We start from the raw sequence: 10,414 nt of genomic DNA on the forward strand, positions 1-10,414 counted from the left end.
GCATCTCTAAACAAGTACAGTACCAATGTTCGCTTATGACGTGCTCTTAAATGCATAATTTTTGCATATTCCTTTCTGTATCCTGCAGCTGAGTACGTTAAATGTATTTTTCAAGGAGCAATATTTCTATTTTGCGTAGGTACATAAAATACTACTTTCGAAATCTTTAAATTGCCCCTTATTACCAATATTGTTTGATCTGGGCTGATTTTGTATTTATCTGTTATAACCAAGCCTTTTTGATATAATTTCATTTATTGCGCAAAAGGTACCCATAGCTGCTTTTCTTCCGAAGTAAAAACCACTGACTGCTAGGAAATTCAAGTATGTGTGTAAGAATTATCATTTAATAATTACTTGCTAAATCTTCAATATATACAAATTGAAAGTGCTGGAAACTTGAATTGTATTTTGAAAATATGATGAAATTGCTCGCTTGACTCTAATGCATAACATTATAAAATGAATTGATCTTTTCTTTTTCACCTCGACTAACGAACTACAAGATGTTAAAAATCGACTCAAACCATCGTTTTTTGAAACTACCAAAGCTTGGTGTACGGAAATCAAATTATCAGCCCACTACTTTACTTGATCAAAATTATAAAAATGGAGCAGTTAAGTCAGTTACATTATGTGGGTTGAAGATGAGTAGGATCGTAAAACAAGGGCGATAAAAACATTTTGTTGTGACCGGAAGAAAATATTGTGTGAAAATTTTTGTGAAAATGAAAAGTTTGTGAGAGAAAAGGAAGTAGAAAGACGACAAACGAAAATATATTTAATCTCTTTTCTGTAAATTCTGATCAATGCATAAATTATTTTTGTAATTATTCAAATAAGAAGCATCTTTCACCTGTTTTCAACACTATCTTACAATTTGAAATCAAAACCTGTTTTTGTTGTTTACGGAGGAAATGGGCATTTGAAAAAGAAATTATTCTTTTATGTCATAATTATATTGCACTTTGCCGCATTGGCAACAACAGTGACGAGAAAAGTCATTTTCCGACAGATCTAAGTGCGTCTAAACGATATTGGAAGGACCTATTTAGCCACCGGGAGAAAAGATCAGAAAGACAGTTGATATTTTTCATTAAATTAAAAGTCGTTAAAAGGCTGCGCCTAGTCGTTTAAAACCGATGTGCTCCAAAAAGAATTGCGCGTACACTTTCTTAATTTTTGGACTAGTTTTTTGTATCATTGCTCTTGTCTGTGGTTTTGTTATTCCAAAAATTATCATTTCCATTTTGGATGAACGTTCATGCGTCAACTCTAAAAAGGACTCCAACTACGAAGACCTGGTAAGATTTAATAAAATTTCGTTCAAATAAAAGCTATTGCGAGTAGTTTTAAGTTATAAGATCAATACCATTAATTATCATTTTATATAACTCTATAAGTTATAAACTCTTGTTAAGTTTAAACCGCTTCTTCTCATTCATTATGTGAACTTTTTGAAGTTGAGTATCGTTATAACATTGAAATGCTTGTTATGGTGTTATGAAAACATAAAATAAATTTCGTTTGATTTCTCTGTTTCATTACTGAAATAGCTTTTGTTGAAATTTTCCTGTAATATGAGATTAATAAAAAATATATTGTACGATTCAAATACATTAAAAGTGCTTCATAGAACTCTTGATTTAAAATCTTTAACTTAATAGAAAGTGTTCCGACTTTGCATTTTCTCAAAATTAGGCTTATATCTCTTGTAAAATTTACATTACGGGCGGAATGTAAGTCTAGGAAAATTGGATTTAACGTGATTGTAAAGAAGGAAAAACATTAAAACAAAGATAATGTTTTGAAAACCCACTGTTTGTTCTGGCATTTTGAGAATAAGGTCCATAAGTCTATGAGTAATTTAAAACCTTATGGAACATATGTAGTCATATATATTGTGTTCATTTTTACAGCTGTTGAAATTTAAATATATGCATATGGATATTTCTAATTAAAAGAGCATTTTCAAACCTTACATATCTACATGAAATTGTCAAAGGCACGTACTAAACACCGTCTACAGATTCACTGTCTTTTATTGACAAAACATATGTTCAAACTCAATGAAATTGCTAGGGCAGAGTTTAAATTAACAGTTTTTTCTAACTATTGATATTTTGTTAGTTGCAACCATAGTATGTATTTTACATGAAAGTTAAGTAAACTAGCACTAGTTCGTTGCTAGCTTGTCAAAGGATTATGTGTTTGCATTTAAAAGATTATCGCCACTTTTTCCAAATGTACTATGAACAAGAAAAATGGTGTGAAATTTTGTCTCTGTACATACACAAAAGAGATGGAACTATTTTTGATTATAATTGCAACACTAGAACACATTTAAGTTCATCCTGTATGACGCAGTGAAAACCTTGCCCATCAACATTAAAATGACTTCATTTTATCATTTTTTAAAAGGTGAAAGAAAAAACGGATGCAATCATCACGAAGCTTTACTACTGGGAAATAACGAACAAAAACGAATTTCTTTATCAAGGTCAACTTCCAAAAGTGGGTGGATATATTTTTTGATATCATGTATATAGCTTAACGATTGAGTTGTGATATATACATGAACAAGATAGCCTCTGTCACAGCTGTCACTTTTTGCTATTTATTGAAACTGACGGAGATAATATATATTGATAATTGTTGTCTTTTTATCATTGACGTAAGTGATAAACTTAAATTGGTTTTGATGACGTTTTTCGCGATAATACACTGGGTAAATTTGCACAAAAAGTCCATTGTGCATTGATTCCAACGAACCGAATATTTTTCATAGAGAGAGAACATGTCCATTACCCACCCCTCCTCCCCAACAGTTTTTCTGTCCATTTGTCATGCACATGGCTGTTTTTATTTAGTTGAAGGAAAGAGGTCCATATGTGTACAAACAGAATGCGCAGATGATTAATGTGAAGTTCAATAATAGTCAACGATCGTGGAAAACTTGGAGAAAATGCGCGAAATTTGATGAAGACAAATCTTGTTTTGACTGCAAAGAGGATGATAAAGTATGTCTATCATTTGACTCTACAATATGATGTTTTTCGACAAATAATAAAATGACCTTGGGGAGGTTAAGTTTTCATTTGGTGATTTCATTTCCATATCTTTGTCTGTCTGTCCGATTGACTGTTAAGGTGCAGTGTCTTAGCCTGTTTCACACTCTTTGTCCATTTTCCCATTTCAACGGTTTTCGTCTTCTGCTTTTTTTCCCTTTAGTCTGTTCTTGTCACATCTGTCTTACTGTAACTACCTTCTATGTATTTTTTGCAGAAAATAACACACCAACTAAGGTTGTCGTAAACGGCTCTTACCATTTTCTTGTTGTTATTCTTCGTTTTATTTCTTCATAATTTAGCTTATTTTCTTACATCATGTGTGTTGTCACATGTCTCTCTCGTGTTCAGGAAGTGCTAACCTCCCAACATCAGATTTCAACCCTGTAAATAAGTTGTTCGCCCATCTGAGAAATATTTTAAGTCTCAAAAATTTTCATCGAAACAAATCATTAATACAGTTTGATTCAAATAGCAATCTCTGGAGAATTATTGATACAAAACAGTTGATTATGATGACAATTCATGGCATCTTATACGCTGTCTGTTTTATAAGGAATTGTGAATAACTACACTTAAGTCATTCAATGTACATTTGAAGCAGTAAATCTTTTTCAAACTGTATAATCAGGTTAGTAACAATAAATATATGCATAATAAATCTTTTCTTCATTTGTTTAATAGATAACGCTTTTGAATTTGGGTTACATAGCAACGATGAAGGCTTTAGGTGGTGATGAGCAGTTTGCATTGTCTTATTTATCAAGAACAATAAAATACATACTGAACAAGTTCAATCATTCCTATGTTGATCTTGGAAATATACAGCAAACTATTTGGCTGTCGGAATTCAAAAGTCCCGGATTTGCTCAGTGGTTACACAGTACCCATCCACAACTAAACCAAACAAACTTTACTAGCGTCGAGATGAAAGGTTTATATGGTGTTTTGGGTAGCAATATCGAAATGTTTGGCAGCACTATGACGAATATGACCCTAAAAGGCGAGTGTAATGACAACGCGGCTCGCTACGAGTGTGGATTCCTAATGCACATGACTGCCCAGTTAAAGCTTCAAGCACAAAATAAAACCAACTCGAATTTGCTGAAATTAATAGAAGATCGTTTGTGTCGTCAGGAAACAAATCAAACCAAGTGCTTTCGACAGATCAACTTACTTTCTTACATTTTTCTATATGTGAATCATGTGAACTCGTTGACAATAAAGTTGTTTATCGAAGATAAGTACGACATTGTAACGACAAAGACACAAAAGGAAATAGCAATTGGTTATAGGATGAAAAACATTATCAATCCACTCACTAGACGTGAAGTTGAGGTCCCAGGTTTAATTACTGTTCACAAAAAAGAAAATGATGCGTTAAAATATGGAAAAGAGTCAACGATTTACACTTGTAATGCTGGGGATGGCAAGAAACATCAATGGGCAGGTAAATCAAATCGTTTTTTCATTTAAATTCGTTACAATTAAACGGAAAGACAATGTCGCCAAAGGCTCAGATTCAGAACACCTGTATGTGCTGATGCTTTGCCCATGTAGAAGATTTTCAAGACATGTAGTGACTGCAGACAATAAAGGACGTAAGATAAAACGTCAGACATACAATGACGTAAGACAAGACGTCAGACATACAATGATGTAAGACATGAAATGACGTCAGATATGCAATGAGCTCGGTTATGAAAGTACATCAGACAGAGATAAAACATTTAATTGCACGAAAATAATTGGTCAAAAATTTTGTGTAAATGAGGGGAGGTAGGGAGCATCGTAGAGATTTTGAGTAACAATTCGACAATCGTATTATGTTTTCTGCATAATGTATGCATAATGTATGCATAATGTATGCGTAATGTATGCGTTAGTTAACCAAAGTGTAAACATACGTGCTTGCATACTATAACGTGAGAATCTGACATTAATTAGATATGTACAGTGAAAATAGACCTATAAAATACATACGCATTTACAGCAATTTTCCAATTTTAGTGCAAAGTGAGAGGGGCAACCACCCTTTGTCAAGAAAAGTGAGGGTCGTAACCTCCCCTGTCCTCGAGTCTGACTCTTGGACGTTCGAATGTTAATAAATAATTAATGGTTGATGATTTTTAATATTTTAGCATTCGATGGCAAGCGTTACGTCACTGGGATACCAGGCGTCACGCAAGATGAAGCTGAAGTACGCGGTTACTCTTATATTCTTCCTCGTTCAAAAAACACGGATAAACCTTGTGCATTTTCACATGATCTTGATTACAAGAGCATCGAAATGTTCGTCAGTCAAATAAGAATGCGTCTTAAGTTGGATTACCAAAGCGAAGAAACATTTTACGGTTTAGAACTAAAGAGATTTATCCCCAACAAAGAACAGTATTTAGGTCATAGTTTGGTTAAAAATGGTTTCATGGATGGCTCAACTCGATTAAGAATGCCAAGCTATTTTTCGTTACCACATATGCTGTTTACCAATATTACCTCTCCATCATCCTTTAATCAACATCCTGATAAAGGGAAACACCAACACAATGTAAGATCAACTGATATTTTATCAAAACTGTCCATCAAAATTAAGTTATCAATTACCAATGGCAACAATCGCCTTTTCTAGCCGTCTGGTGTTGAAAAAGTTAACCAGGCTTTGATTCTGTCATCTCGAAATGAGAAACCCGATTTTTCACGTTGACTTTAATATCCGTCTCCTGAGATAGTTACTTGACAAAACGTACTTGATGAGATAGTTACTTGACAAAATTTTTACACAACAAAACTCCCATGTGTATACATAAAATATGATGTTACTTTATTTATTGCAGATGGATATTGAACCAGTGAGTGGCTTAATAGCCAGAGCTTTTATCCGTCTCCAAATTAATATTCCCATTCAACCTGAGATCGTGAAGGTGTCACGTGTCAATGGTTCATTCAATATTAGTTATATGTCCCATGTCAATGATACACTTTATATGAAGAGTATTCCAGTTCTATGGGCAGCGTACGGTACAGAATTGAAAAAAAGTGATGCAGACATTTTGAGAAAGAAGGTAAGAAATCATCATGGTTAATTGAAAATACAAATTTGATAAAACTTTAATAAATATACATGAAACGGGGCACTTTCCTATTTGTTCATCGAGTCATTCACAAATTATCTGAGATATTTAAATAAGAGGTTTTTAATGCGTCACCGTAATGAAGTTGATTGATTAAGTTAGTTAAGTGCAAAGAAATTTCGACAATGACCACTGTCATGAAGTTTAAAACTTCAGTCACTTTGACCATCATCATCAACTATAAATGACCACTGTCATGAAGTTCTTGAAAATTCTTGAACTATAGTCTTTTGCATGAAAAATCGTGAACTATAGTCTTTTGCATGAAAAATCGTGAACTATAGTCTTTTGCATGAAAAATCGTGAACTATAGTCTTTGTGTGAGAAAATGTGAAAATTTGTGAAAATGCTTGAACTCTAGTCTTTATGTGAGAAAATTTGTGAAAATGGGTGAACTATAGTCTTTGTGTGAGAAAATGTGAAAATTTGTGAAAATGCGTGAACTATAGTCTTTGTGTGAGAAAATGTGAAAATTTGTGAAAATGCATGAACTATAGTCTTTGTGTGAGAAAATGTGAAAATTTGTGAAAATGCATGAACTATAGTCTTTGTGTGAGAAAATAACAAAATTTGTGAAAATGCATGAACTATAGTCTTTGTGTGAGAAAATAAGAAAATTTGTGAAAATGCGTGAATTATGAAGTCATGAAGTTTAAAACTTCAGTCACTTTAACCATCATCATCAACTGTCAATGACCACTGTCATGAAGTTTAAAACTTCAGTCACTTTAACCATCATCATCAACTGTCAATGACCACTGTCATGAAGTTTAAAACTTCAGTCACTTTAACCATCATCATCAACTGTCAATGACCACTGTCATGAAGTTCAAAACTTCAGTCACTTTAACCATCATCATCAACTGTCAATGACCACTGTCATGAAGTTTAAAACTTCAGTCACTTTAACCATCATCATTAACTGTCAATGACCACTGTCATGAAGTTCAAAACTTCAGTCACTTTAACCATCATCATCAACTGTCAATGACCACTGTCATGAAGTTTAAAACTTCAGTCACTTTAACCATCATCATCAACTGTAAATGACCACTGTCATGAAGTTTAAAACTTCAGTAACTTTAACCATCATCATCAACTGTCAATGACCACTGTCATGAAGTTCAAAACTTCAGTCACTTTAACCATCATCATTAACTGTCAATGACCACTGTCATGAAGTTTAAAACTTCAGTCACTTTAACCATCATCATCAACTGTCAATGACCACTGTCATGAAGTTTAAAACTTCAGTCACTTTAACCATCATCATCAACTGTCAATGACCACTGTCATGAAGTTCAAAACTTCAGTCACTTTAACCATCATCATCAACTGTCAATGACCACTGTCATGAAGTTTAAAACGTCAGTCACTTTAACCATCATCATCAACTGTCAATGACCACTGTCATTAAGTTTAAAACTTCAGTCACTTTAACCATCATCATCAACTGTCAATGACCACTGTCATGAAGTTCAAAACTTCAGTCACTTTAACCATCATCATCAACTGTCAATGACCACTGTCATGAAGTTCAAAACTTCAGTCACTTTAACCATCATCATCAACTGTCAATGACCACTGTCATGAAGTTTAAAACTTCAGTCGCTTTAACCATCATCATCAACTGTCAATGACCACTGTCATGAAGTTTAAAACTTCAGTCACTTTAACCATCATCATCAACTGTCAATGACCACTGTCAAAAAGTTCAAAACTTCTGTCACTTTAACCATCATCATCAACTGTCAATGACCACTGTCATTAAGTTTAAAACTTCAGTCACTTTAACCATCATCATTAACTGTCAATGACCACTGTCATGAAGTTTAAAACTTCAGTCACTTTAACCATCATCATCAACTGTCAATGACCACTGTCAAAAAGCTCAAAACTTCAGTCACTTTAACCATCATCATCAACTGTCAATGACCACTGTCATGAAGTTTGAAACTTCAGTCACTTTAACCATCATCATCAACTGTCAATGACCACTGTCATTAAGTTTAAAACTTCAGTCACTTTAACCATCATCATCAACTGTCAATGACCACTGTCGTGAAGTTTAAAACTTCAGTCACTTTAACCATCATCATCAACTGTCTGTCAATGACCACTGTCATGAAGTTTAAAACTTCAGTCACTTTAACTGTCATCATCAACTGTCAATGACCACTGTCAAAAAGTTCAAAACTTCAGTCACTTTAACTATCATCATCAACTGTCAATGACCACTGTCAAAAAGTTCAAAACTTCAGTCACTTTAACCATCATCATCAACTGTCAATGACCACTGTCATGAAGCTTAAAACTTCAGTCACTTTAACCATCATCATCAACTGTCAATGACCACTGTCAAAAAGTTCAAAACTTCAGTCACTTTAACTATCATCATCAACTGTCAATGACCACTGTCAAAAAGTTCAAAACTTCAGTCACTTTAACCATCATCATCAACTGTCAATGACCACTGTCATGAAGCTTAAAACTTCAGTCACTTTAACCATCATCATCAACTGTCAATGACCACTGTCAAAAAGTTCAAAACTTCAGTCACTTTAACCATCATCATCAACTGTAAATGACCACTGTCATGAAGTTTAAAACTTCAGTAACTTTAACCATCATCATCAACTGTCAATGACCACTGTCATGAAGTTTAAAACTTCAGTCACTTTAACCATCATCATCAACTGTCTGTCAATGACCACTGTCATGAAGTTTAAAACTTCAGTCACTTTAACTGTCATCATCAACTGTCAATGACCACTGTCAAAAAGTTCAAAACTTCAGTCACTTTAACTATCATCATCAACTGTCAATGACCACTGTCAAAAAGTTCAAAACTTCAGTCACTTTAACCATCATCATCAACTGTCAATGACCACTGTCATGAAGCTTAAAACTTCAGTCACTTTAACCATCATCATCAACTGTCAATGACCACTGTCAAAAAGTTCAAAACTTCAGTCACTTTAACTATCATCATCAACTGTCAATGACCACTGTCAAAAAGTTCAAAACTTCAGTCACTTTAACCATCATCATCAACTGTCAATGACCACTGTCATGAAGTTTAAAACTTCAGTCACTTTAACTGTCATCATCAACTGTCAATGACCACTGTCATTAAGTAATACAAGATGTACTACATATGTGAAACAATATAAGTCATAAGCATGGTGATTTATTGGTTTAGTAAACAAAATTTCTCTCACGTCATAACACTTTTTTCAAAGATAATTTTTTGAAGATATAGCAAAAAATAGTTTTCAGCGACAAGGATTATAAATTAAACGTTAAAGTTGTGAGAAATCTTTTCTACTTTTAACCCGTGACATGCAATCTCAGGAACGGGCTTACAAAAGGGTTTGACAGTTGGTGTAAAGACTTAGAAAGGGTCATTTGACTGAACATTTAGCACAAATTGCGAATAAGTTTGATGTAAATATATTTGAACTATGTTCATTAACCTATTTCTTTTCGTGGCCATATACTCAAGTCACGTAACAGTTTACCCTCGTGTATCCAGCGTACCTATTTTTATTGTTTTGTAGGTCATAGGAATTCTTGGCTTGGCTTGTGGCATACTCATTTCATTGTCAATATTCAGTATAATATTCATTATTGTTGGGATCATTCTCTATGTTCTCACTGTAAAGGCAAATCGAATTTCGGAAATGACAACTGGTTTGAAATGATTATAAACTGTCTACAATATATCCATTTAAAATTATGAACAATATTGACAGTTAAATTTTGCTTTAAGGAACAATATTTTAATGAATTTCACTAGTATAAATGAGCATTTATTCACATTGTGAATCATTCTTATCATCGTGTTCAAAAAACCATTTTTGTAAATATATGTAATATTTTAATCAATTAGTTCGTAGCAACCCACACTAAGGTAAACAGTGATGATTTAGTTGGTATTTTTACTTAACATACCTAAAAGAAAAAGTTTAAATATTCAAATAAAGGCAACGTTGTCTAATCAAGCCAAAATAGATTCTTTCTTTAGATTTCATTTCGTACACTATAACGAACACAGGTACACATAAAGATACACATAAAGGTAGACATGAAGGTAGACATAAAGATGGCCATGAAGGTTGACGCAGGGGTAGTAAAAACAAAGGTATTCAGATACATAGAAACAAAAGCAGTTTTTCAAAATGCAGGAATTATAGTATTTGTATGAAAATATGT

The 10,414-nt window shown here is 33.4% G+C and overlaps 1 protein-coding gene across 1 annotated transcript; it reads left to right on the plus strand.

The window, feature by feature from the left end:
* The first annotated feature begins 953 nt into the window (after nt 1–953).
* Nucleotides 954–10,210, plus strand: LOC124442304. Its single transcript, XM_046992805.1, has 7 exons — nt 954–1,304; nt 2,422–2,514; nt 2,871–3,020; nt 3,753–4,518; nt 5,210–5,616; nt 5,903–6,130; nt 9,760–10,210. Exons 1-7 carry the CDS (start codon nt 1,143–1,145, stop codon nt 9,901–9,903), a joined length of 1,950 nt encoding a protein of 649 aa, XP_046848761.1. The 5' UTR covers nt 954–1,142; the 3' UTR covers nt 9,904–10,210.
* Nucleotides 10,211–10,414: the final 204 nt, after the last annotated feature.

The sequence above is a fragment of the Xenia sp. Carnegie-2017 genome, unplaced genomic scaffold (assembly GCF_021976095.1).
Source record: "Xenia sp. Carnegie-2017 unplaced genomic scaffold, XeniaSp_v1 HiC_scaffold_1, whole genome shotgun sequence".
Classification (NCBI taxonomy): Eukaryota; Metazoa; Cnidaria; class Anthozoa; order Malacalcyonacea; family Xeniidae; genus Xenia; species Xenia sp. Carnegie-2017.